At 57.9% G+C, this 25,367-nt stretch overlaps 1 protein-coding gene across 1 annotated transcript in view; it reads right to left on the bottom strand.

Moving 5' to 3' along the window:
- The window catches only part of LOC105100866 (DNA polymerase nu), a 108,815-nt gene that overhangs the window by 3,014 nt on the left and 80,434 nt on the right, over positions 1-25,367 (bottom strand). Inside the window, exons 9-16 of the mRNA XM_064489385.1 lie at positions 19,009-19,091; positions 13,496-13,627; positions 9,305-9,415; positions 6,930-7,012; positions 6,544-6,724; positions 6,330-6,436; positions 822-973; positions 670-737 (exon numbers count right to left, since the gene is read on the bottom strand). Coding sequence (XP_064345455.1) covers positions 670-737; positions 822-973; positions 6,330-6,436; positions 6,544-6,724; positions 6,930-7,012; positions 9,305-9,415; positions 13,496-13,627; positions 19,009-19,091 — 917 coding nt within the window. The remainder of the gene's footprint in view (positions 1-669; positions 738-821; positions 974-6,329; positions 6,437-6,543; positions 6,725-6,929; positions 7,013-9,304; positions 9,416-13,495; positions 13,628-19,008; positions 19,092-25,367) is intronic.

The raw sequence follows: 25,367 nt of genomic DNA, 5'->3' as shown, positions 1-25,367 counted from the left end.
GTGGTGGGGCTGAGGGAGGGCGCAGCCAGCATCACTTGGGAGCTGACCTGGAGGCTGGCCCACCCCTGCACTCCTTCCAACCTCCAAGCCGCCCCACAGACCCTGCCAGGGCATAGCGGGGCCAGGGCCCTTCCAGCTCCTGCTCTTGCCAGAGACGCAGGATAGAGGGCCTCCCGCCCACGGGATGGGTGTTAGGGAAGAGGTCCAGGCCCTCCCTGAGGACTGAGTTGGGGGGCAGGTGGCCTCTGGCTTCAGAGAACCGACAGCCGGTGGTGATGTGTCAGAGAGGGCAGGGCGGGGCCCAGGCTTGGAGCCTGTGCTGAGCCTGCGGGCCTCAGCCACCCCAATGCCCCCGCACTAAGCCCACTGCTGGTCCCACAGCCTGGCTCCCGCTAGCCTGGCAGGTCCCAATGCCGCCTCTGTCTTTCCAGGGCCCCACCGTAGAACACCTGGTGCTCCTGAGAGCTGCTGGCCAGGGTGTGGCCATCCAGGCCTTTCAAGGGCCCCCAAACCAGGCTGGCCCTTCTGCAGCCCCTGCCCAGGCGACACGGTAGGAGGCAGGGAGGGGGACTGGGACTATGAGCCAGGTGGGGGGCCCAGCCAGGTGTCCCTAGAGAGATGCTTCAACTATTTGTGGAATAGAAGCAACCCTGGCTACTCAGGGCTCACCTGCAAACTCAGGAATCTGAGAATCCTCCACTTCAAAGAGCAGCTCATCGTGAATCTGGGCAACCAGCCTGGAAGACAGGTGGGGGGGGGAGGGAGCCACCCTGGCGTGTGGGCCTTCCACTCTCTGCCCCTGTCCCAACAAGGGGCATCACAGGGCCACGGCACAGGGGCAAGTGCGGGGGTCGGGGCTGGCCTGGCCTCCGAGGTCCTGGTGCAAGGTGCTCAGGAGGTGGCGGCTCGGCAGGGGGCGGAGAACCCGGCCTGGGGCCTGCTGGCTGGGGTTACCCACCGTCACCAGGCCAGCCTCCAGGGGGAGAACACAGGTTACAAGTGACTGGCAACTGGAGGCAGAGGGCCTATCCCGACCGGGGAACCTGCAGGCGATGTGGTGGGGTTGAGCATTTCCGAAAAAAGAGCCCCCCTCAGCCCACCACGGGGTGGGGGCCCTGATGGGGACTTGGGAGCAGGCTGACCACGGGGAACGCTGGGAGCACCCCCCACTTTGCACATTGGCTTAGGGGAAGGTGGTGGAAGGGGCGGTGCTCTCATAGAAGTTTACTTTTGAAGTCAAAGAAATACTTAATAAAATTTTGAAAGTACATCAAATTTCAAAAGTGCAGAATGAAAAATGCCCTTAGTACCCCACCTACCAGAGCCCGCTACAGGTCCAACCATGGGGGCACGTGGGCACCCGGCCAGGACTGGACTTCGTCCCACAAAGTCGAGACCACACTGCGGGCGCTTGTCCTGCTCACAGGTCCTGGCCCACAGCCTGGGCACCCCGCAGCTGCCCTCCTGGCCGCTTCCTGCCCTGAGATACCCTACCCCCCAGCCAGTCCTGGCCCCGGGCTGAGGCCCATGGACTCCACCACAAGCCCGAGAGGTCAGCGCTCATTCTGGCTTCCTCAGCTGGGCGAGTCCCTGCTTGGCACCCTGGCCAGCCTCCATTGGTGGCCCCTCTCTAAGCCCCCTCAGGCCCTCCTTGCAGGAGCGTCTGTCCAACCTGTCTCAGGTGAGGAAGCGGGAGATGGGGGCGTGGACGCTGCAGTGGAAGGAGGCATGGGGGCAACAAAGTCACTGCTGAGGGGCAAGGGGCCCTGGGAGGGCTTAGGCTCAAGTGGGCAGATGCACCTGTGCGCCTGGGGCAGGGGTAGAGGAGGGGACACTCCAGTGATCGGCTCTGGAAGCTTGCTGTTGGCCACACAGAACTCAGCTTATCAGGGTCGGGCCAGCAGGGGCCAGACGTCCCCGCTCTCAGAAGGTGGGGTCTCGGTTGGCTTACATGCTTCATGCAGATGACAACTGCTAGGGCTGTGACCCCAGCCCTGGTCCCAGCCCCGCCTTGGGGTGGAAGATGGGGGCTCGCCTTGTAGAGCAGGGAGGGGTGGTGGTGCAGGTGACCCGCAGGACGATTTCGAGGGCCTGCAGCCCACTGCGAAGGCTGCTAGGCATCCTTCAAGGGGTGGTCGCCGAGTGCGCTGCTCTTTGTGTGACCTGGTCTCTGTCTCCAGGACCCAGCTTTTGAGGGCAGGGGCCACGTCTGGTCCTTGTCATCTTGCTGCCTGTCCACGGCAGGCACGGTGCTAGCAGGGAGGGGCGGCGCACGGCAGGGCAGCGGAGGGGAGGGGAGCCCACTGGGCGGAGGCGGATTGTGCTGGCGCCCTCCAAAGATGTGCAGGGCTTTGCCACAAAGTGTGGGGGCTGCCCAACCCACTCTTCCTCTTTCTTTGTGGTTGGGTAGGGGGTGGATGAGGTTACGTTCCCAGCCACCGGAGGCGTATACCCTCCAACTTCCAGGAAGGCTCTTTAGAGGGCTGACTTGGTGGGGGTGGGGGTCAGCCACCCTTTCCATCGCCACCACTTTCTCCTTTTGCCTGCGAGGCATTTTGATCGCTGGCATTGCCACCTCCATCACGGCACCAGGAGGAAACGGCCAGGGAGCCAGAAGGACCTCAGTCCTGCCGCCCTGAACCTCGAACCAAAGTCAGCCACTGGGGTCTCTGGACTCTCGCAACGGGGAAAGAGCCCACCCACCTCTTGGAGTCTGAGCTGCTGTGACCAGCCGGGCACATCCTCATGGGAATTAACCCACAGGCCAGGCTAGTTCCAGACCCTGAGCAGGCTGCTGGCCTCCCCTCCGCAGCCCCCTGAGGGGGGCCTGTATTGCACGTGCAGCCTCCGGGAAGTTAGGCCGGCAGCCTGGCACGCGCTTTCGTAAGTTAACTTCAAGGCCTCTGGTGGGGTCTCTGCCTCCCGAGGGGACTTCGTTTTCAAATGGGCAGAAATCTCAGACAGGCACTTGTAACTTTTCCCAGATTTAGCAGAAACAGTCTTCACACTTCTCAAAATCACATTGTGAAATTCTGAGCTGCTGGTGTGGCAGCAACCTAAGAATAGGTCTGACTTCGTAGTCACTTACACTGCACTCTCACAGCTGACGGCGACATGACCATATTGCTAAGCGGAAACTGGGGCACAGGAAAGGAGGAGAAGCGGAGACGCCCTGAGGTGGGCAGGTGAACGCAGGTGTCAGACCCTCGTTTCCCAGGAAGCGAGTGGACTGCTGAGGTAACGGCCATCCCTCTGTCCCACACTGGCTGACATAACAGGCCACCGAGAACCATGCTCCTGTGGGGACATTCCAGCAGAGCCTCACCTCATCTCCTTGTGGCCCTGTGGCCTGTGGTCCGTGCATCCATGGCCTCCCGTCCGGGCGCCCCCAGCTCTGGTGCAGGCCGCCATGAGGACCCATCTTGAGAGCACAGGTGCGTGCGGCCCCAATCCCTGCTGGCCCAGCCCTGGGGCTCCCTCCCTGTGCCTTCCACAGCCTGGCCACAGTCCTGGAGGGGACGTGGTAAGGCCCACGCCCCTGCCGTCATGCAGGTGCTTGGCCCTCCCCCACCGCCGTTGTCTGGAAGTGCACGTATCCCTGCCAGACAGCCCCCCGTGGGAAGGACCCCTCACCGGCCCGTCGGCGTGGCTGCCCTGGCCCCATGCCAGCTACAATGGTGTCTAGGGGCTGTGGACCCCTGGGGCCTGGGACTCGGACACCCAGCCTGTGACGCAGGGACAGCCTGAACCCGCCGTCCCAAGCTGTATGGGGCTGCCTGCCTTCATGGCCAAGCGTATTAGCTCTCTGCACACTAACCACGCACCCACCACCCGTGACCACAAGACTTGTGCTAAGGGAGCCTGGGAGGGCCAGAGGAGGTGGGAACTGTGGGTGGGGAAGGGTGGCGGCCAGACCCTGGGCTGTCCATCTTCATCTGCCCTCCTGCCGGTGGGGGGGCCCCTCTGCCCTGGGGGCATCTTAAAGGAATGGCCAGGGCAGGGGTCAGCATGCTCTTGCTGTCCCCCCACCATTCCTCAGGGGCTCGGTCTCTAAGCCTGGCCCACCCCAGCCCCCGCAGTCCCTCTGTGCCGTCAAGATGAGGTCCTATTAACTCAGCCTCCCTGTTGGACCAGTGTGGTGGTCTTCCTGCCCCTGGAAGTCCCACCTCCCATCAACCTGCTCAGGCCAGGGGCTGTAGGCCTCCCACCTGCCCTGGGAGCAGGGCCTAGAAGTGGCCGAGCCCTCTCTACCTGCTGCCCTGTCACGGGAAGTCCAGGCCCTGCTGCCCTTCCAGCCCCTCTGGGCCACTCCTCACTGCCTGGCTGATCCTGTTGCCGCTCCTGGGCCCTGGGCACCTGGTCCGCCCCTTTCTGAGGCCTGGAGAGCCAGTGCCCACGGAGCGAGGAGGCCTGATCACAGGTGCCCTCGGGTTGCTGTATATTGCAAGGTGGTCAGAGGCAGAGGGCAGCTGGTGTGGTCAGCAGACGACCCCGTGTTCCACAGACACCCCTGCACCGGCCCTGCTGTCCCTGTGCCCAAGAGCAAAGGAGCACAGTAAGCGTCCTCCTGAGGCGGCCACCACCGTCCAGACTGGGGAAGCAGGTGGGGTAAGGTCCCCGACGTGAGGCCGGGGCAAGGAGGAGCTGCCGCTCGCGGGGGGCCCGGTGCTGGTCCAGCTCTGCGCAAACCTGGACACGCACATTGTGCTCTGAGCCTCAGTTCCCTTCTCTTTGCTCAGGTGTTGGCGCCAACAGTCTTCAAGGCTTCTCTCCAGCTCTGATATGTTCTGATAACTACAAAGGCCCTGCGTGGAGATTCCATGTCGGAAGGGAGGGAGGCCACCCATGCTGACAGCTTGTTGTGAGGCCGGGTGAGCTCTCTGGGCTACAGCGGAGCTCAGGGTCAGCAGCGCACCTGCCCTCCTACCTGAGCCTGTGGGCAGGGGTGGGGCTGCCCTGCGACTCCAGCCTGTGGGGGCCCTTCGGGCGACTGGATGAGGTGCCTCAAGCCTCCCAGTGTCATGTTTCAGCCACGGTGCTCCAGGCAGATACCAGCTCGCGCTTGGCCCGCGTCTGCCCTTCCTACCTCTTCTATTATCTCAGGAAGAGCAGCTCAAGTTTACACAGTGTAGATGGCCCCAGCACTGCACGCCCGCCTGCTTTGGTTTCTTAAGTGGCACGATGTGGTTAATGTGTTTTGTCATGAAAAGCAATTCCTGAAGACAACAGAGGGCCGGTGGCGGAGAGATGACCAGCCAGGTCACTGAATTCCTGAGTAAGAAGTGTCCCCCAAAGCCCTGAGCCTCACGTCAGCTTCCTTATCAACCCCTCAGAACCGGGGAGCGGACCGGACTTCCCGGACACAAGACATCGTGGACGTACAGCCAGGATGGCGAGCCAGCCTGGGCTGCGGACCCTCTTTCCCACTTTACCCCACAGAAACCACGGACTCAGGACCCCAGCAGAAAGCCATGAAGAGCCCTGGATGGCACTGGCTTGCGCATGTTGGGGAGGGAGCAGCAGCAGGGAGAGCTGGCGGGAGAAACCCAGCGAGAGGTCGCCTGCTCAAGGTCTGCAGAAACCAGAGCAGAAACCAGAGCAGAGCAGGCAGCCCGGGCCCCAGGGCGGGGCTTTGACCCTCCTCTCGTGCCCGGGGCCCTGCCCAGGCCGCTCCTCCCGTCTCCTTTCTGCGACGCTGCCCTGCACTCCCAAGCAGGGCCTTCGCTCAGGACACACTTCTGAACAAAGGTGCTGAAATCACCAAAAGAACATAGGCTCAAAAGTCAAAATGAACAGGAGCAAAGAGTTGAAGAAGCAAAGGCAAAGCTGTGACAGAAAGATGAAAGGTCTCAGACAAGGAGAAAGCCGTGTGCCCCGAGAACGCACAGCTGCATCGGAAGCCAAGATGGGAAAGGCGGCCATAGGCAAGCAGGTCCCTCTGTCCCAAAGGTGTCGGGAAGAGAGCCCAGCTGGCCCCTCTGCAGGTGCCACACCCGAGGGATGAGGGGGAGTGAGCACGCCGCCTCAGGGTGGCGCTGGGGAGACTGCTTCACAGCCCCTGGCCCCGCCACAGCTCCTCCTCCTCGCAGTGGACACACTGACCACCCACGAAGGGCCCCTCGGCAGGGCAGGCCCACTCTGGCCCATCCAAGGCCATGTCCCTCCTGGGGGTCCCTAGGGTGGGGCAGGCAACAATACAAGGAGACCAGGGAGGGAGGGAGCCAGGCCTTCCGGGGTCTGACGCACTCGCTTCTCTAGGGGACGTCCAGGTGAGCCGCCAGGGAGGGAGCCTGGGTTCCGGAGCAGAGCCCACCCCCTCCCACCCCCACCAGGGCCAGGACCTCGGGTGCCCCGGAGGGGTGGCTATGGGCCAGCAGAGTGGGGGACGAGGGCTCCTTGTTGCCCAGACACCAGGACGCCGCATTCAGGATGTGCACTGCAGGGGCAACCGAGGCAGAGACAGAGCTAAGAGGGCCACGTCCTGGGGAGGCTGCAGGGCAGGGCCGCCCCTGCCTCCAGGGTGGGGCTGTGGGGCCCACCCACCTCTGGGCGGGCAGCTGCGCATGGTGCCCCTTGGGCTGCACCAGAAGGGGTCCAGATGCACCAAGAGGAGGGCTGGGGAGCCGCATTTCTGCACCAGGCAACCTGGGGAGACCTCACCACGCCTCAAGGAGAGCGAGTCCTTGGCTGCCTTGCACAGCCCCAGCCCCAGTCCCACAAAGGGCTACCCAGGCACAGCCGAGAGCAGCTTGGCCAAGGGGCCCCCCTGCTGGGGGTGGCATGCTCGCCACATCCAGACACATGCAAGGCACTGGCCCAGCCGACTCACAGGACAGCACCCTCCCACCCTCCCACCTCCACCCCGAGCACTGGGGAAGGTGGGTCCACGCTGGGCTGGGCCCTGGCGGGCTGGCCACCCGCTCGCTCACTGACCTGGCCGTCAGGGTCGGGGAAGCGGCCACCGCGGTGAAGATGCGGATCATGGCCATCTTGCAGAGGTCCGCGGCTGAGCCTGTGGGCACAAGAGGCTCTGTCACGAGCAGCACGAGGCCCAGGCCCGCAGCCCTGCGTGCCTGCCCGGGCCGGCCGTCTCCACTGCCACGCTGCCCACCGCACGTGGTGGGGCCCTTCGCTCGGGGCCCTGCTGTGCAGCCTGGCTGTGTCCTCGTCTGGACAGTCCGCTCGGGGAGCCCACCTCCGTCAGGTACCTCAGGACGTCAGCAAAATTCACTTCCTTGCAGCCAAATGGCCAAGGCTCCTGTTTCGTGGTGGTTGTCGACCGGGAGCCCCTAGAGGCCACCCTCGGGTCCCCACCACAGGCCCTCCCCAGCTCACGGCTTGCTCCACCACGGCCAGACCTCTGACACTGCCCCAAAGCCTCCTGATTAGGTCAGGCCCACGCGGACGCCCCTCTTCCGATGAGCTCGAGTCAGCCAACGGGGGACCTCACATCTGCAGACCCCCCTGTGCCGTACAACATGAGCTCACGGCGGCAGCGGTGTCCCGGCATGTCCACGGGTTCTGCCCACACCCGGAGCGGCCCACCACCCCAACTAAAGGAATGACGGAGCTTGGCCGGCTGTGCGGGCTCAGCGCCGGCTCCGGCTGCCCGCGCTGTGTGGTCGGGGAACCTCGCTGAGCCTCAGCCTCCACGCTTCAGCCTCCGAGGTTTGCGTGGGGCAGGTTTCACGGCCAGTCAGGCTCTCCGCGAGGTGCTGGCCAGCGCAGGGGCCGTGCCTGTTCCGGTGCCAGGCGCGCAGTGGGTGTCTTAACAACTGGCTCTGATCATGGGAAACACGAGGTTCAGGTTTCCGTTTGTGGCTGTAAGCCTCCTTAGCTGCTCATGGTTCCTGAGGTTGACGAAGAAACAGGCGTCCCCAGGCAGTGGCCCGTCCTCCTCCTCCGAGGGCACCGCCCCAGGGCGCTCACTGCTCTTCCCCACGCCACACGCGTGTGGCAGGAAGGCTGGACACACAAGTCTGGGCTCTGAGGCCAACCCGCTGGCTGTGAAGGGTCTCAGGGCTGTGGGAACCCTCTGCCAGGGTGGGATGTCAGGGCGCCTGCTACTTCAGGAGGACTGGACAGACCAGCAGAGACGAGGCAGGGAGGGACTGGGTGGAGGGAACAGAGCACGTCTGGGGGCGGAGCCGAGGGGCCGGGGCGCCACGGGGAGGTAGGGCTCCCTGGGGGCGCCGGCCCTTGCTGGCCCCTGGCGCCTACTCGTCAGACGGATGACTGGCAGGTCACTTGCTCCGAGACAGGCAGGCAGGGTGACAGCTCGGCTGGGAGGCGAGTACCCTGCGGCGGCTCCAGGCCAAGCCTCCCAGTCGGCGCCTCACAGGAAGGTGTCTCGTGGGCTCTTCTGCCCGGGAGGGCTCTCTAAAGCAGCTTCACGTCTCCTCACACACGCCCAGTGAGCGGAGCCCTGTGGCTGCGCCCTCCGACCAGAGAACCTGCCTCAGACCAGAGCCGTCTCAGGATCTGGTGGTCACAGTGGGGGTGGGGCCCGAGAGGGCTGGATACTGAGTCTAGACAGCTCCTGCCAATCAAGCCGCCAGCTGCTGCCGCCTCTCCTGCTCTCCGAGGAACGCAGGAGGCTGAGCCACCTGGCAGCACCGCCAGGCCTGCCTCTCTGCAGGGCTCGCTGGGGACCCGGCCTTCGTGCTCAACCCAGGCCATCCTCTTGCTGCAGAACACCCCTCTGGGGCTGGAATCCTGCCTCCAGGCTTCGTCTCTGGGCCTTGGGGGCCCAGGTCCTCCACCTGTGACCTCTGGGGTCACAGTGCTGCTCCCAGGCCTGCCTGGGGCCTGGTCAGGACAGCTCGCAGCGCACGGCATGCGGGGTGGCCATCACAGCCCTCTCACCTCGCCTCCACGCAGGGACTCCTGCTTCGAACCATCTGAACGCTGCAGCTAGAGACGACACGTGGTCACCCCTCCAGCCTGCCCCACTGGCTGCAGGTTCCTGGAGGGTGCACCCGGCTGGGGTTCGGATGCCTGCCCCAAGGTCTCACAGCTGCCAGGCCTGAGGGGTGTGGCGGAGGGTCCAGGCCGAGGGCGGGGACACGCCCCGGGAGCCTCTGTCCCACCCGCACACAGGGGCCGCATGGCCGGGGCCCGCCTTGCGGGGCATCACAGTTACCAAGGCGGCCCTGTGCCGGGTGTTACTTCACCAGCGCCGCCCAACAGCAAGCGCCGGGGGGCAGGAGCAGGAAACTTCGCGACAATGATCTGCTGGGTGTTACCCAGCCCTGTGGCTGCCGAAAACCCAAGAAGCAAACGGGGTGGGGACAGGGGTCTGCACCTTGCACCACGAAGTTCACTGCCTGCCGCTCTGCCTGTGCCCGGAGCTGCCGGTCCCGTGCTCGGATCCGCGGCAGGGGTCGCCTCCTGCCCACGATGGACGCCACGAAGCCTGGGTTATAGGGAGGAAGAGCAGGCTGAGAGGCAGGACCCTGGTGGACCCTGCCCTTTGTGGGTAGGGCCACTCTCAGCTTGGGTCCAGGGGCCCCACAGGACCCCTCCCTGCTGCTGGAGGGAGGCAGGGGTTGCCCTGAGGCCTCCTGGTCTGAGTCAGGGCAGGTGGGTTCCGTAGGGGGAAAGCAAGGCCAGCAGGAGGCGGCCTCCGCTGCCTAATGGCCTGTCTGTGCGCCCCGTCTGACTCGGCGCTGCGCTTAGATCTGCGTTAGGACGGGGAGGCAGTTCTTACTCTTACAGGGGTTGAAAACCACCTGGGGGACGTGGGTACAGGAGTAATTCTGGGCTGTGTGGCAACTGGAACGGGGGAGAGAAGCATTAATCCACAGTTGACTCCAGGTGGGGCTGATGACCTGAGTCAGGGGCCACGTCTGTACACACGAGGGCACACCCAAGTTTTGTGGGGCCTGAAGCTCCCATAATTTGGGGTCTTCATTAGGAAAGTGAACACGGACGTGCTGTGTTGGTTGAGTACGTTCCTGACCAGAGAGGACTTCGGTTTCACCAGGTGTTGTCAAGAACTAAATGCCCAACTTATGCTTCTATAAGTCTGAGGAGTGGAAGAACTTCTCACGTGTACAGTAATTATAGACATGACAGTGTATGGAGCACCCGCTTTACGGGCAGTCCGTAGTTCAGCCCCCGACAGCAGCAGGCGGCGGGGACCGGGAAGCCCGCGCGCCGCCGGCACGGCTCTGCCTCTCGCGTGGCGGGCGACTTCTGGCTGGATGCGGGCTGCCGCGTGCCTGCTGCCGCTCAGAGCTGGGTCTTGGTGTCTTGTTTTCAAGGCTGTGAGGCAGGCAGGTACTTGCAGACCACCTGACCCTCTGGAGGCCCATTTTTAAGTTCTGTTAGGGTGGGTTTAGAGCAGCCTTTAATCTAGGGCTAGTTTAGACCCACTATTAACCTGTTATCCTTCTGGGGTCTCCACTGAATGCCCCAGGTGTCCAACAAGGACTCTCCACTCCAGGTCAGAACTCAGCTTCTCCTCACCCTGTGTGGACTCTGGGACTGTTCAGCCGGCTGCTCCTTGAAATCATTCTGCTTAGTCCTGTGGAGTTTCACTCTGCACGTGTACCTCACTAATAAAACAGAGGGAATCCTCTGAAGATTTAGGAGCAAGTTTTCTGCATAACTCCCTCTCTCTGATACTCTGTCTTGCAAAACCCAGCTGCCCCTGCCTCCCCAGTCCCAGTCCTGGTCTCTGCAACTCAGTGAAACCAGGGGGACCGCTGGGCCCCCACACCCTGCCTGTGCTCTGGACGCAGGGTGCCAGCTCTCCGCTCACAGAACAGGGGCACGCTACCCAGGATCCAGTGTCTGAAACAGTGGCGGCACATTTGGCCCAGTTTTCCAGTTACCTATGGTGGGAGGAGTCCTGAACCCAGTCACCCCTTTGCGGAGGCCCCTGTTCCACACGTTTCAGACGCTGCTTCCAAGGTTTGCAGGGCTGAAGACCACAGCTCCTGTTCATGAGGGAGGTGGCCCGTGGCCCACACCTCCGTGACACTGTCCTGGGCGGTGGGCGGGGAGGAAGGCTATCATCCCTCCGCCACACATGGAAGGAGCAACGGAACAGGAATATTCACATTGAAATCCAAACGAAGTGAGTCACCAACTCAAATTCCCCTTGGCTGGACTCGAGAACTGGCTGTGGCCACTCCAGTGGCCCTACCATGGGAAGGGGTGCGGTGGAGGCGGGCGGCGTGGGGTGGCTGGCAGCAGTCCCAGTCAGCTGCAGCTGACACACCCTGCTTCTATGAATTTTACAAAAGACGTGACGCCGTGAACCAGGCAGCGCCTTTCCCAGGGTTTTGGGAGGGGCCCATACAAGGAGGGCCCTGGACCTACAGCCTTGCCGACACCGTGGTAAACTGCCTGGGCCTCCTGTCTCACCCCTGGCAGGCCACACCTGAGGGCTTGGCCCCATCCTGCACACCGTCTCCTTCACGCCTCGGTGGTTCCCGCTGTGGACACCGCCTCCTTGGCACCTCCCACCAGTGGTTCCCCCGTCACCCCCCAGTTTCTGAGCTAACACCCCTGTCACTGTCCCCAGGTGCAGCTCTAGCTTCACCTCCCCTCCCAGTCTCTTTTCCACACTGTTGCTGGAATAATTTGAGAAAAATGAAACCCAGGTTCTTCTTGTGGCTTGTGGCGTGCTGGGCGGGTCTGGCCACGTCCTGTCTCTTCTCTGGCTCCCTGATCCCTGCCCCGCTGGGACCACTCCTGGCTCTTCTCAGCCTGTCAAATAGCTCAGGTGCATCTCCTCGAGTCACTGTGGCTAACGGCTCTCCAGGGCCCTCCTCTGCTGCCCCTGCTCAGACACCCAGGATCCCAGCCTTCGGACACGGGATGCAACGGCTCACTCGAGGGTTACGTCTCCCTGCACCGCAGCTCCAGGAGAGCAAGGAGCTTCTGCCCCTGGCTCAGTACAGTGCCTGACACGGGGCAGGCACGCAACAGACGTTTAATGACCACTGAGTGTGTCTTCACAGCGTCTGCCCAGACGTGTAACTGCCGCATCAAAGGGCACACACACTTCGCGCTGGGGCACCTAGAGCCCCACGGCGCTTCGAGGAAGCTCAGCACAAGGGAGGGAAGTGGAGCCCCCAGCAGGGGAGGCCCTGGCTCTGGCGCTAGCGGCAGGCCCAGCCCGGCGCCGCTGGTTGCTGCATGAACTGGGAAGCTACTCAACCTGTCGGGGACTCACTTTCTCACCTGTGAGGTGGGGTGACGACACGGCCCACGCTTCAGAGCTGCGGCGAGGGCCACACAGGCCAGTGTGGGAGCCCCCCACCCACAGAGGCCCCCACTTCCGCCGCACCTCCACCTACAGCGACCCCGGCTCCGCACGCTCTCGTCAGCACTGGCCACTGTCACCACTTCACCGTTTCAAAGTTGACAGGACTTCACTCTCCCCAAGCTGGGGGCTCCTGGGCCCGGGAATGGTCCGGGCTTGCGGGCTGTGCTGGAACTCGCTGGGGGACGGAAGTGGTCCTCTGCCTCCCTCGGAGGCTGCAGGACTCAGGGAGGCCCCCGCACAGGCCGGTGGTGGGACGTGCAGTCAGGCCCGGGGGAGCCTGTGGAGGGCCGCGCGGGCGCTGTGCGCTCCGGGAGGAAAGTCACCAGCGCGTCCTGGAGAGCCGGGCAGGGCCTTCCTCACTGGGCTGCGGGGCGGCTTCCCCCGCGACTCGGGCTCTCATCTTGAGCGTGCGCTGAGCCCGCGGCTCCCACCGAGACCCCCACCAAGCCTCTCGGCCGCCGTCTGTTTCCTGAGTTTCTGCTCCTACGTCCTTCCTTCTTTCCTCTCGTCTGCTCCGCTGCCCCTTCCAGATGCCCTGAATGTTCAGTACAGCCATTTATGTGCAGAAGGTGTTTTTTCTCTTTAAAACACTCTTGCAGACTTCCTTCACCTCTAAGTGAAGTGTCCGCCTGGCCGTGTCTCACAGTTCTTCCCGTGAGATACTCAGGCTGTCATCTCCTTCTAAAATGCCGGCGATTTTCCTGGGGCTTCTTCTTTTTGATCCTAAATCATTTAGGAGTGCAATGATTTTCCAAATAGGTAGACGGACAGATGGCCACATGTACAGAGATAAAACCGTTTTACTCCATTGTGGTCACAGAACATGTTCTATTTGCTATTCTTTGAAACTCTGTGACCAAACTGTGGTGGTGCGCTGTGGACTCACCACGTGCTTCTCCTAAGAGCACGTGCTCTCCACCTTCAGGTGTGGGGTTTTCTCTCTGTGTGGACCTGCCCTTCTGTTGTTTCTAACTCAAGCTTGACTTCTGTGCTTCAAGAAGAGCCTGGCTCTGGGCCCTCCCATGTGGAGCCTTCCAGTCCCATGTGTCCAGCAGGGGCTGGGCACTCGCCCAGTCCTCATCCATCCACCCACGCACCCCCTCCCACCTGCTCACCTGCCCGCAGGTGGAGCAGGGCGGGAGGCCCCCGGCTGCCACAGGGAGGGCAAAGGTGGGGTGAGGGACCTGCCAGGGGCTTTGGCTGCAGCCGGCTTACCTGTTTGGTGACACTGGGCAATGGTTGCTTGGGTGAAGTCCTTGACTTTCTTGTACTTCTGCAAAAAACTCTCCAAAAACTGGGCAGCCTCCTGAACAGTTACTCCAAGGCAAGCAGCAAGCCGCTCCTTCCCTATACAAGCAGGAACACTCGACATCAGAGGCCGGCCCAAAACTCACACGAGGTGGGACCGAGGGCATGAGCCACCAGGCAGTGGCCACCACACATGGAAGTGAGCCGACCGAAGGGCTCCTGGAGGACGCGGCGATCAAGGTCCAACTGGCACCACTGGTCTCTGCTGACTGGTCAGGATGGTGCTGCTTTTGGCTTTACAAATTAATTTATTTATATTTTATTTTTATAATTTTGTTGGGAGGGTAGGTAATTGGGTTTATTTACTTATTTATTAATGGAGGTGCTGGGGGCTGAACCCAGGACCTTGTGCGTGCTAGGCATGCGCTCCACTGCTGAGCTGTACCTTCCCCGCTTGGGCTTTACAAATCAAGCGCCACGTGCTAGCCAACCTGGACGGGGCCTATTAGAGAGTTATTTGTTCAGCAATATTGACTGAGGGCCTGGCAGGTGCTGCAGGGAAGCCCTGACTGACGTGGATGCAGCCCCTGCTCTCAGCCTGCTGGCAGGGAGATCTGACCCCAGAACCGGGGCGCTGCCCCTCACACACCTGGGTCCCAGCCCAGCACCCTCACTCACAGGAGGCTCTGCGTGGCCTTGGGGAAGTGACCTGACTGACCTGAACAAGCCTGGTTTCTCCAACTATGAACAAGGACCATTCGCCCTCACCGCCAGGGCGCCCCCATGGGCCCAGGCAGGAAAAGCAGCAAGTAGAGCCTGGCTCCTGCTTGGGATTTAATATGAAGTTGTTCTCTCCTGCTCGCCTCCGAAAAAGAAGAATTTAAATGGAGGAGGCAGCCGCGAGGGCAGGCTTGGGAGCCTTGCTGGGCGGCGGGGCCGGGTCAAAGCTGGGGCTCCCAGAGCCTCATCATTGTGGGAACCCTGAGAGACAAGCAGCTGAGGACCTGAGGTCCCAGGAGAGCGTGACCAGGACCAGGGAGGGCCCGCTGCCCTCTGCAGTGGGTCAACTCTGGGGTCACACTAGAGGCTGCCTGTGGGGCCTTCAGACAACATGGCCTGGCAGCCATGGCCTTGGGGTGGTGGAGCTGGAGGGGCTGTGAAGACAGAGCAGATACCTTGGAAGGAACAGGACTGGCTGACCTCTCAAACCCAGTCCTCGCTTCAGCCCTGCCCCTCCTGGCCCTGTCCAGCTGGTGCCTTCAGCGGTTCTGGCCAGAAAGAGCGCTCCTGTCTTGACAGGGTGAAGAGTGTTTGCTTCCACTGCGTGGCCAGGAAGAGTGGGAAAGGCTGGGCTCCCCTGTGCTCCCTGAAGTTCCTCCCAGGACCGAGCTCTGGGGGCCCGCAGTCCCCTCTCTCTGCCAAGGCCTGTCGACCCTTCCACGTCACTTGGTTGGAAATGAAAACACTCCGATTTCCCTTCTAGGACTTGATTAAGGCCCTGTGCTGGCTTCATGAACACAGCACACTGGAACGATTCATCTGGAACTCTTCCCATGACTTTCCAATCCCCCCCGCCATGGCCCGCGAATGGGCAGCTGCACCGGCCCCCAGAGAGAAGACAGCGGTGGCCACGCGCTTCGGCTGGTCTGGCCAGGGGGCTTCGTGTCCTGTCTGCCAAGGTCTTCTCCACGTCGACTCTGCTGTTAAGCCCAGTAGGTGGAATGTTTATTTTCTGATATTGCAGTTTTCAGCTTTAGAATTTCCATTTGGTTCTTTTTATTTTCTGAGATTTCCAGTTTTTTCATTTATTAAGAGCATATTATCGTTTACGCACTTGAGTATAGCTATAATGGTGGCTTTAAAATTCTTGTCTGCTGAATCCAACATTGGGGCCATCTCAGGATCTCCCGTGGCTGTCTTTTCTCTTGAGCATGGATCAGGTCGTCCTGTTTCATCACAGGGTAGGTAACTTGGCTTGTATCCTGGATGTTGTGAGTGACGCGTGGTGGGCAGTCTGGATTCTGTTATGTTGTTCTCAGCAGTACTGGTATTTATAACAGGGGCAGTTAATTCGGCGAAAGTCAAACTTCACACTTTGCGCCCTCTCCGTGAGCAGCGGCTGAAATCTGCAGTCAGCCCTTTCAGCCACAGCCAGGCTGCTGGAGGCCTGCCCTGCTCGCACGCGCTGAGGGCTCAGCCAGGGCTCTGGGCAGAGCCCGTGCCCGGAAGCTGGTGCTCTTCAGCTCTCTCGTTTCTGAGATTTTCCCCTCACTCTGCAGATGCGCTGGTTGCCCCAGCCTCTGTCCTCCGGTTCTTCACGCTCGTACGGCTCTGGGTTGCTGTCAGTTTTAGCCACCCACCGAGCTGACCGAGGTTGTCTTCAGGAAGGAACCTGGACTGTTCCTTCCTCCCAGTGTCCACCCACCTCCAAGTCTGTCTGCTTCTGGCCCCTTTTCAGGAACTTCAGGTGGTTGTTAATTATATCTTCCCACACTGCAGAGTTGACATCTGGGGGAGGGTGGTCTGACGGAGCTGCGTGGCCACCACCAGACGCCATACGTCTCCTTCGCAGTGTCTGTGGCTGAGAAAGAATTCCTTTCCTTTCTTCCGTAGAGCTGGTGGGACATGTGCTGGGCAGAGGGTGGCCAAGGGCCCTGTACATGAGGAAAGCCTGCTCACAAGAGGAGCAAACGACATGGCAATTCTGAAAAGAGTAGGACTGAGCCCGAGACAGGGACGGGAGTCCGGTCAGCCCTCCAGCCCTGGCTCTGCTCCCCACAGCCTTGCTGGCAGCTCTGTTGCCCCCAGGCCTCTGTGCCCCTGCCTCCGAAGCAAAACGACGTTGGATCTGGGAGGCCTTCTGCTCCGCGCCTCGTGAGGACTGGCCCCTTCTTCTGACACAACGTTTCTCACACGTCCATACAGCGGACCAGGTCCCTGCTGCCTCATCTGTAACCACACACAGGCCTGTCTCCCCGAGAGCAGCCCTGGGAGAGGCTCCCCATCGTGCCCCAACCTCGTGAACCCTCATGAACGCACAACCTGGCATTTCACACAGAGGGCTGTGTCCTGCACGTGTGCTCGTGTGTACCACCGCGCGCACGTGTGTGTGCACGTGTGTGTGCGCTGTGTGGGTGCACGTGCAGTACTCTTGCTGTTAGGAGGGCAGTCTGCACTTGCTTTTCTCCACGTACTCATGTTTACAGCTCAGGGCCCAGTGAGCGCCTGGCCCCAGGAGTGCCGGCTGGTCTAGCTGGCACAGACTGACTGGCTCCTTCGCGTCCCTTAAAGCTCAGCCCGGGTGTTGCTACTCGGGGCAGCCTGCCTGGCCCGGGGAGGGCCGTTCTCAGGGCTCCGCTGGCACCGGCCTCTGTGCTGGACGTGTGCTGATCGCTTGGTGCTGTCCCCTCGGGCTGGCTCCCGCGCCTCAGCTGACCAGCGCTGGCCCTTGGGAGCAGGGCGCCTGGTGTCTGGGATGGAGCCGGGCTCACATGCAGTGATGCCGGCTGATCAAATGTGGATGTGACGCCAACTCAAGAAGCACCAGCAACTTGAGAATCAAGGGTCAGACTGACTCAAAGAGCAGCAGGAGCTCAGAGCAGGACCAGGGCAGTCAGGAGGGGCTTCCTGGAGGAGGTGCCTCCAGGTGGGCTTGGTGGGGGGATGCTGGGGGGAGTCGACTGAAGAGGAGCAGTGAGCCGAGGGCCACCTTCTGGGTGGCGGCCTCTGGGTGCTGGTGCTCTGCTCCTGGCGGGCTCCAAGCACCTGAGAAGGTGAGGAAGGCAGGGGCCAGGCTCTGGGGACGCACCCTTCCCAGCGTCTTCTCACTTCATTGTGCAGCCCGGCTCCCCTCCTATCTCTCCCTATCGTCCTCACAACGACCACGTGGCCCTAGCTTCACACCCTCATGCACGTTCGCCTAAAGCAGTACACTGCTGCCCAGGAGCCAGGTGGCAGACAGCGTCCCTGCTGAGTGTCCAAGGGTCCCACAGCCCAGGGCACAAGACACGTTCACCCGATGTGGCCCTGCTTCACATGCGAGGCAGATGCAGCCCAGCAGGGGTGGAAACTCGGCTGCCAGGCTGGAGGCGACAGTGGGAACAGCAGAGACCTGGGGTGGGAACCCCGTCACAGCAGGGCTAAAAGCAGCCAAATTACCCTTTTCACCAACATCGCAGCTAATGACTCACTGCTTATTTACAAAGTAGAGCTCCACTCCTCTCCAGAAAAACGAAGTGAATGCTCCAGAAGGGGCCAGGCCAACAGGAGAAGACGGACCTGGGTGCCCTGGGGGTCAGGTGGAGGGGCGGACCTGCACCCGCAGGAAGCCCTGCATGCACAGCTCACCCTGCCCTGCTGGAGGCCCTGGAAAGCCAGCCCGAGCTGGAGCCACCGTGCACCCGTCCAGCCTCGGCTGAGACCACAGCCCCGGGAGGACCCAGCTCAGCTGTGCCTGCACTCCCGACCCACAGAGGCTGCAAGGACAGATGTGGCCCACAGGGATGGAGTGCAGTGGTCAGCGGGGGCTGAGGAGGGACCGGTGATGAAGGTCTGAAAGGAGTGAGGCCAAGCGCTGTGGCCATGGGGCAGGAGTTCCAGCAGAGGGAACAGAGCTCTTTGGCCAGAGCCAGCCTGGCCGGTCTCAGGCAGCTTCCAGACTCTTCATAACGCAGTCACTCGCAGTCCCTGGAAGAGGCATCTTGGAAGCAGGTCGAATGACCCCGCAGCCATGCGGGAGAAGGACGAGAAGGCTCCCCCACAGCGCCTGTGTGTTTGGTCAGATGTCCTTGCACTGGAAGCCAGTTCAGTTGTGCTGCGTCTCCCTGAATGAACACAGGGTTCCCACGGCAGGAAGACGCTTCTCTTCTTCGTGTCTGACCCCAGCCCCACTTCTCAAAGCAGAACTGACTCAGGAGAAGGAGGGCCACACAGGCCTGGCCAACAGGCCTCCGCACCTCTCCTGCTCTCCGGAGGGACTGAAGGCCCACTGATTCAGCATGGCTGAGAGGGAGGAAGAATTTTAGAAGCCCAGAGAGCCTGCGGTCAGGAAGTAGAAAGGAGAGGGCGGGAGAGTGGAGGAGAGCAGAAGGTCTGCTCTGCCGTGGGTCCTGAGGCTGGAAAAGGGGAAGGGGAAGGGGAGGGGTTAGGATGAGGGTCTCCCTGAGCCTCCCAAAGCACAGAAATAGCCCCCAGCAGGCACTTTGATGTGTGGCTGGGGCCAGAAGGCTGCGACCTTGGCCAGCTCTCACTCTGCAGGTCCTCTCTCACGTGGAAAGGCTGGTGGGAGCACTGAGCATTGACGGCTGTGAATGGTCTGTACTGTCAGTGTAAATGCCACACGGAGACTCACGAAGTGAGCTACATGGCCAAGAATGATTCCTCTATGTCACAGCCACATTTAAACATGGGTGCACAACCGGAGCCATCTCCGTCTGGCCTACAGGTGACACCAAGACTTCAGGTCCACACCCACAGCCTACCTGCTCCATAGACCACCGAGTACACCACCTTCTTGGTCTGCTCCCTGTCTGCGTGGGTCACGCGCTCTGGGGAAATGTTCTTCCTGCATGGAAAGATGGCACGTGGTCAGACACACTGGCACCCCATCTGCAGAGGGGCCTCGAGGGTCCAGACCACACACACCCCAGGAACCAGGCCTGCCGTGCAGGGAGTGGAGACCGTCAGTCTGCAGCATCTGTCTCAGCCTGCGCCCTCCAAACAGGGGCTGGTGGGGAGGCTATGACAGCTGCAAGCCAGCCAGATTCTGGGGTGTCCACACCCAAAACCAAAAAGTGGGTCCACCACAGGAGTGCCAGCCCAACGGCGGGCAGCCGGCTCCCAGGGTGGGGGCCTGCCTGTGGGTGCTGCGGTGAGGAGCTGGCTTCTCAACCCCCTGCAGGACTGGATGGGCAGCCGGTGCCTTGCCTCCCACAGACGGGACAGTGGGGGCCAGCCCTGCCCTGGGGCTCCTGGGCCCTGGGACCCCTCCTTGATGGGGCAGCCTAGCCTGGCCGCTTGCCTGTGCCCTGCGTCTCCCCTACAGAGTGTGCACATCTGGCCAGCAGAGACAGAGACAGAAAAGGAAGAAGACAAGGAGACAAAGGGGGCCTGCCCAGCTCTCTGCAGGCGGCTCGTGCTGGGCCTCCGCTTCCCAGGGTCTGCTCAGGGCTCTGGGGCGTGTTGGCCGCCCTGGGCCTGCTCCGGGCTTCTAAAGGGGCTTCTACATTTCCCGGGACGCGCGGGCTTCGAATGCCCCAAGAATTTCCCGAAGAATCTCTCCTCCAGCTCCTCCCCCGAGCCCCCCTGGGGGCCACGTGAGGCGCACACTGAGGCTGCCCACCTGGCGACGTCCTCAGCAGCGCCGCCACCTCTCGGCCTGCAGCGGGCTCTGAGCTGGTGGCACAGGGCCCTGTCAGTGCTGCAGGCAGCCCCCGACAAGTCAGGACAAATAGACAGGCTTCTCCAATAAGCTCTGCCTGCTCTCTCTGAACCAGGGACCCGTCCCACCCTGGGCCGGGGGCTGCCGCGAGGGCAGGGGCGGGCGGGACAAGTGAAAACACCGCCAAGCTCTTCTACTGTTTCAAGTCGCTCAGCACTTGCTTGGTTGCTGCAAACTGCTGGCTGTTTTTCAGAGTTCTGACAGAGGCGCGCTGACAGCTTGGTTCTTTGTCGTTGCTGTCGGGGCGACAGGCCTCAGCTGCCTGCTTCACACTTCCTGACGTTCTGGAGCTTGCTCATTTTACCGCCTGATTTCTAAGTACCGATGCCTTGTTTTCTCCTTTTCCTACTGCGTTCAGCTATTTTGCCCACTTTTTAAAATCCTACCCTTGAACTTGGTATTGTTAACAGCTGTATATTTTTTTAATTAAAAAATTTTTATTTTTTATTGAAGTATAGTTGATTTACAATGTCTCAGGTGAAGAGCAAAGTGATTTCAGTTATATGTATATATACATTCTTTTTCAGATTCTTTTCCATTATAGCTTATTACAAGATATTGAATATAGTTCTCTGTTACATAGTAGGTCCATGTTTACCTCTTTTATACATAGTAGTGTATATGTGTTAACCCCAAGTTCCAAATATATAACCCCCCCTTTACCCTTTGGTAACCGTAAGATTGCTTTCTATGTCTGTGAGTCTGATTCTGTTTTGTAAATAAGTTCATTTGTGCCAGTTTTTTTAGATTCCACATATAAGTGACATCATATGGTATTTGTCTTTGTCTGACTTACTTCACTTAGTATGATAATCTCCAGGTCCATCTATGTTGTTGCAAATGGTATTTCATTCCTTTTTATGGCTGAGTAATATTCTATTGTATAAATACACAACAACTTCTTTATCCAGTCATCTGTTGATGGACATTTAGGTTGATTCCATGTCTTGGCTATTGTAAACAGTGCTGCTGTGAACATTGGGGTGCATGTATCTTTTTGAGTTAAAGTTTTCTCCTGATATATGCTCCAGAGTGGGACTGCTGGATCACATGGTAAGTCTATCTTCAGTTTTTTTAAGGAATCTCCACACTGTTTTCCACAGTGGCTGTACCAAACTGCATTCCTACCAGCAGCGCAGGAGGGCTCCCTTTTCTCCACATCCTCTCCACCATTTATTATTTGTAGACTTTTTGATGATGGCCATTCTGATTGGTGTGAGGTAATATCTCATTGTGGGTTTGATTTGCACTTTTCTAATAATTAGTGATGTTGAGCATCTTTTTGTGTGCCTGTTGGCCATCTGCATGTCTTCTTTGGAGAAATGTCTATTTAGGTGTCTTCTGTCCATTTTTTGATCGGGTTGTTTGCTTTTTTTTTGACATTGAGCTGTGTGAGCTGTTTCTGTATTTTGGAAATTAAGCCCTTGTTGGTGGCATCGTTTGTAAATGTTTTCTCCCACTCCGTAGGTTTTCTCTTCATTTTGTGTAGGGTTTCCATTGCTGTACAAAAGCTTTTAAGTTTAATTAGGTCCCATTTTTAACAGCTGTGTCTAGATAAGAAGCAAAACACCAAAATGCACCCAGGCTCAGAACAAATGTGTGTTGACCCCATGTCACCAGCCACCCTTGGTCCTCACCTCATTTCCTTTATTTTGGAGATCCCACAGGTGCTCCAAACCTGCTCAAGAAAGACATGCTGAAAACCTTACCTACCATTAGCTTTCCCTTTTACCTGCCCAGGGCCACCTGCAGTGACAGCAGAGGACGCCCTGACCCAAACAAACAGACCTGATGACACTGCAGGGAGGGGACAGGGAGGCACTTTGGAGCAGGGCAGCCCTTAACCCAACCACACAAGTGACCTCCCCTCAGTTTGCCATCGGAGTGGGAGAGTTGTCTGAGGAGGCAGCAGGAACGTTCCCGGGACTTGCTTCTTCCCAGAGAGCCAAAGTGCGACCAAACCCAACCAGCACAAGCGATCAGTAGCTATTACAGATGTATATCAAATGTTCTGATAACAGGATCTACTTTCCTCTTAAGCACATGGGGCATATGCACAACAACCCACCACACATTAGGACACAGGAAAAATCCCAAAAAGCTGCACACGGGAGAAATGTTAAATAGCACTCTGATCACAGTGCAAGAAAACTAGACATTAAAAATAAAAACAAAACCCCCCAAAGCCCATCTACCTCTAAATAAAACGAAAAGCACTTCTATCAGACAACTTTTGGGTGAAGAGGAATACAAATAGAAATCACATGATTTCTAATGAACCACCACACGTCAGCCCCACTGGACTACATCAAAACAGCGAGGACAGTTCGCAGCCCTAAAGGCCTATGTCAGTAAAAATGAAAGAATAAAAGTATATGAGTTAGATAAAAGCAAGAGAAAGAGCAAGCAAGCAAACCAAGAGAACACACAAGGAGAGAAATACGAAAGCCAGAGTGCAGATGGGGGCAGAGGCTGCTGAGAGTAAACAGGGGACAGAGAAACAGATCGAATTAATAAATAAAAATCCTGGTTCTTATAAAAACAAAATAAACAAACCGTTAGCTGGTTTAATCAAAAGGGTAAGCACAGATATATAAGAAACAATGGAGGAAAGGAGCCGCAGATACGGAGGAAGTTTAAAAAAAACCTTAAACATTATTTTTGCACAATGCTGTGCAAGTAAATTTTAAAACTCAGGTGAAATGGATAATTTCTTAATAAAATACTTATAAAAATTGACCCCAGTAGAGGTGAAAGTTAAACAGATCAACGTCTACAGAAGAAATAGAGAAAATTACTAAACACTATCCCACAAAAAATACCAGGCCCAGGTGGTTTCAAAGGGGAATTCTATCAACCCTCTGGAGATCAGAGAGTCCCCATGCTGAGTAAATGGCTTTAGAGTAAAGAAAGTGAAGAAAAACTTCCAACTTAATTTTACTAGGAAAGGATAACAGTGTATCACAATGTGATAAAGAGGCCATCAGAAAGGAAAGTGACAGACGATTTCTACCTGCGAATATTGATTGATGGGATAACCCTAAATAGAATTTTGCAACGCTACGTTAGGAGAATAGCACCCCGTGGGCAAGCAGAGTTTATACCAGGAAAGCAAGGTTGGTTCAATGTTAGGACATCTATTAATATAAATCACCACGTGAACAGGACTAAGGAGAAAATTACACGATTCTCTACATAGTGCTTGGAAAAACCCTGTGACAAAACTCAACACCTATTATCAATAAAAACTCTTGAGAAAACAGGAACAGCTTGATACTTCCTTAAAATTATAAAGCAGTACAGCTCACTCCTAGAGCTAGCTTCCTACTAATGGGGAAACTCCAAGGCAAGGATGCCTACTACCGCTACTACCATTTAACCTTGTAACGTTGCTCTGGAAGTACAGCTGAGCCTTGCAGAACACAGGTTTGAACTTCGTGGTCTACTTATACCTGTATTTATTTCAATGAATATTTTGAAAAAAATTTTGGAGATTTGCAACAATTTGAAAAAACTTGGAGATGGATTGCGTAGCCTGAATATTGAAAAAAATCAAGAAAAGGTTAATTATGTAATGACTGCATAAAATATATGTAGACACTAGTTTATTTTATCATCCACCACCATAAAATGTGTATGTCTATAATAAAATATTAACATTTATCAGAGCTTACGCACACACTGGTAGGACACACACGGCGCCATTCACAGTCAAGAGACACGTATACCAATGTAATTGTAACTGCGTAGTGAACTGTGGTGCAAACTGTGCCGTGTAATAATTCTGTAGCCATCACCTGTTGCTCCTGCGCTGCGCCCGAGTGTTTGGAGCGTCCACTTAAAATCCCTTTGAGACCCATCACCTCTGCCTTAGCCGTCTGTCTCTCCAGAAAATTTCGCATCACAGTAAAAAGTGATCTGTCACTGTTCTCACATATTTTTCATTGTGTTTAGTGCAATACTGTGAACCTTGGATAACACGGTGGCACCCATACACAAGGAGTGACACTAGTGATGCCAGAAGTGCTCCCAAGAAGCAGAGAAAAGTCACGATGTTACAAGAAAAAGTTTAATTGCTCGATGTGCACGGCAGATTGAGGTCTGCAGCTGTGGCCATCACCATTTCAAGGTAAACAAATTCAGTGTTAGGACCACTGCAATAAAAGAAAAGGAAGTTCATGAAGCCGTGACTGCAGCTGCACCAACCAGCAGGCGTAAAACCTCACACTCTTTGTGAAATCCTTTTCACGTCGCACTGAAAGCGCAGCTTTGCCGCGGGTGCAGGACTGCGGTGAGGAAGGCTCCCCTACAAACTCTGATACGGTGTGAGGAAAAGCAAAGTCATTACGTGGCAGCTTAGAGCAAAGGAAGGTAAAGGGTCTAAAGCTGGAGAATCTGATGCCAGCAAAGGATGGTGTGATAATTTTAGAAAGAGGTTTGGCTTAAAAAATGTCAAGATAACAGGAGAAGCAGCTTCTGCCGGTCCAGAGACAGCAGATGGGTTCCCAGACGCTGTTAAGAAAATCACTGGGGAGAAAAGAGATCTGCCTGAACAGGTTTTAATGCAGCCCAATGTGCCCTATTCCGGGAAGAAATTCACAAAGGGCATTTATGATAAGGAAGAGGAGCGAGAACCAGGACTTACGGCAGGAAGGGGCAGCTAACTACTGCTCTGCACAAAGGCAGTAAGTCTGCGGCCGGGACCGCCCTTGTCCATGCAGCTGCTGACCCCCAGCCTTGAAGGGAAAGACGAACAACAGCTACTAGTCTTCTGGTTGCACGGCAAAGGGGCCTGGATCATGAGAGCCCTTTTCTGGATTGTTCCATTGACACTTTGTCCCCGAAGCCACAAAATACCTTGCCTGTAAGGGACTGCCTTTTGAAGTTCTTTTGGTATTGGACAATGGCCCTGGCCACGAAGACCCTGTGAGTTCAACACCAAAGGTGTCAAAGTGGCCTGTCTGCCCCTGAACACAATGTCTTTTGATTTGGCCTCAGATCAAGGGACCATCAGGACCACCAAGGCCCCTTACCCATGGAGCGCTATGGAAAGGACAGTCAACACTCTGGAAGGGAATGTCTACAGAGACAGCATCGTGCACATCTGGAAGGACCACAACAGTGGAGATGCATGGTTGTTACAGGAAAAGCCGTGAAAGTCGTCAAGCCCAAAACGATAAATTCCTGTGTCCAGACGTCACGCATGACTTCGCAGGATTCATGACAGAGCTAATACAGGAACTTGTGAAAGAGACTGTGGATCTGGCAAAAAAAAGGGGGGGAGGGGTGAAGCGTTTCAAGATACGAATCGTGGAGAAATTCAAGAGCTAACAGCGGCACACGGGAGGAATTAACAGAAGACAACCTGATGGGGCCGAGCGCTCCCGAACCCGCCCAAGC

The sequence above is a fragment of the Camelus dromedarius genome, chromosome 1 (genome assembly GCF_036321535.1).
Source record: "Camelus dromedarius isolate mCamDro1 chromosome 1, mCamDro1.pat, whole genome shotgun sequence".
Classification (NCBI taxonomy): domain Eukaryota; kingdom Metazoa; phylum Chordata; class Mammalia; order Artiodactyla; family Camelidae; genus Camelus; species Camelus dromedarius.
This window is presented reverse-complemented; position numbering and strand designations above follow the sequence as displayed.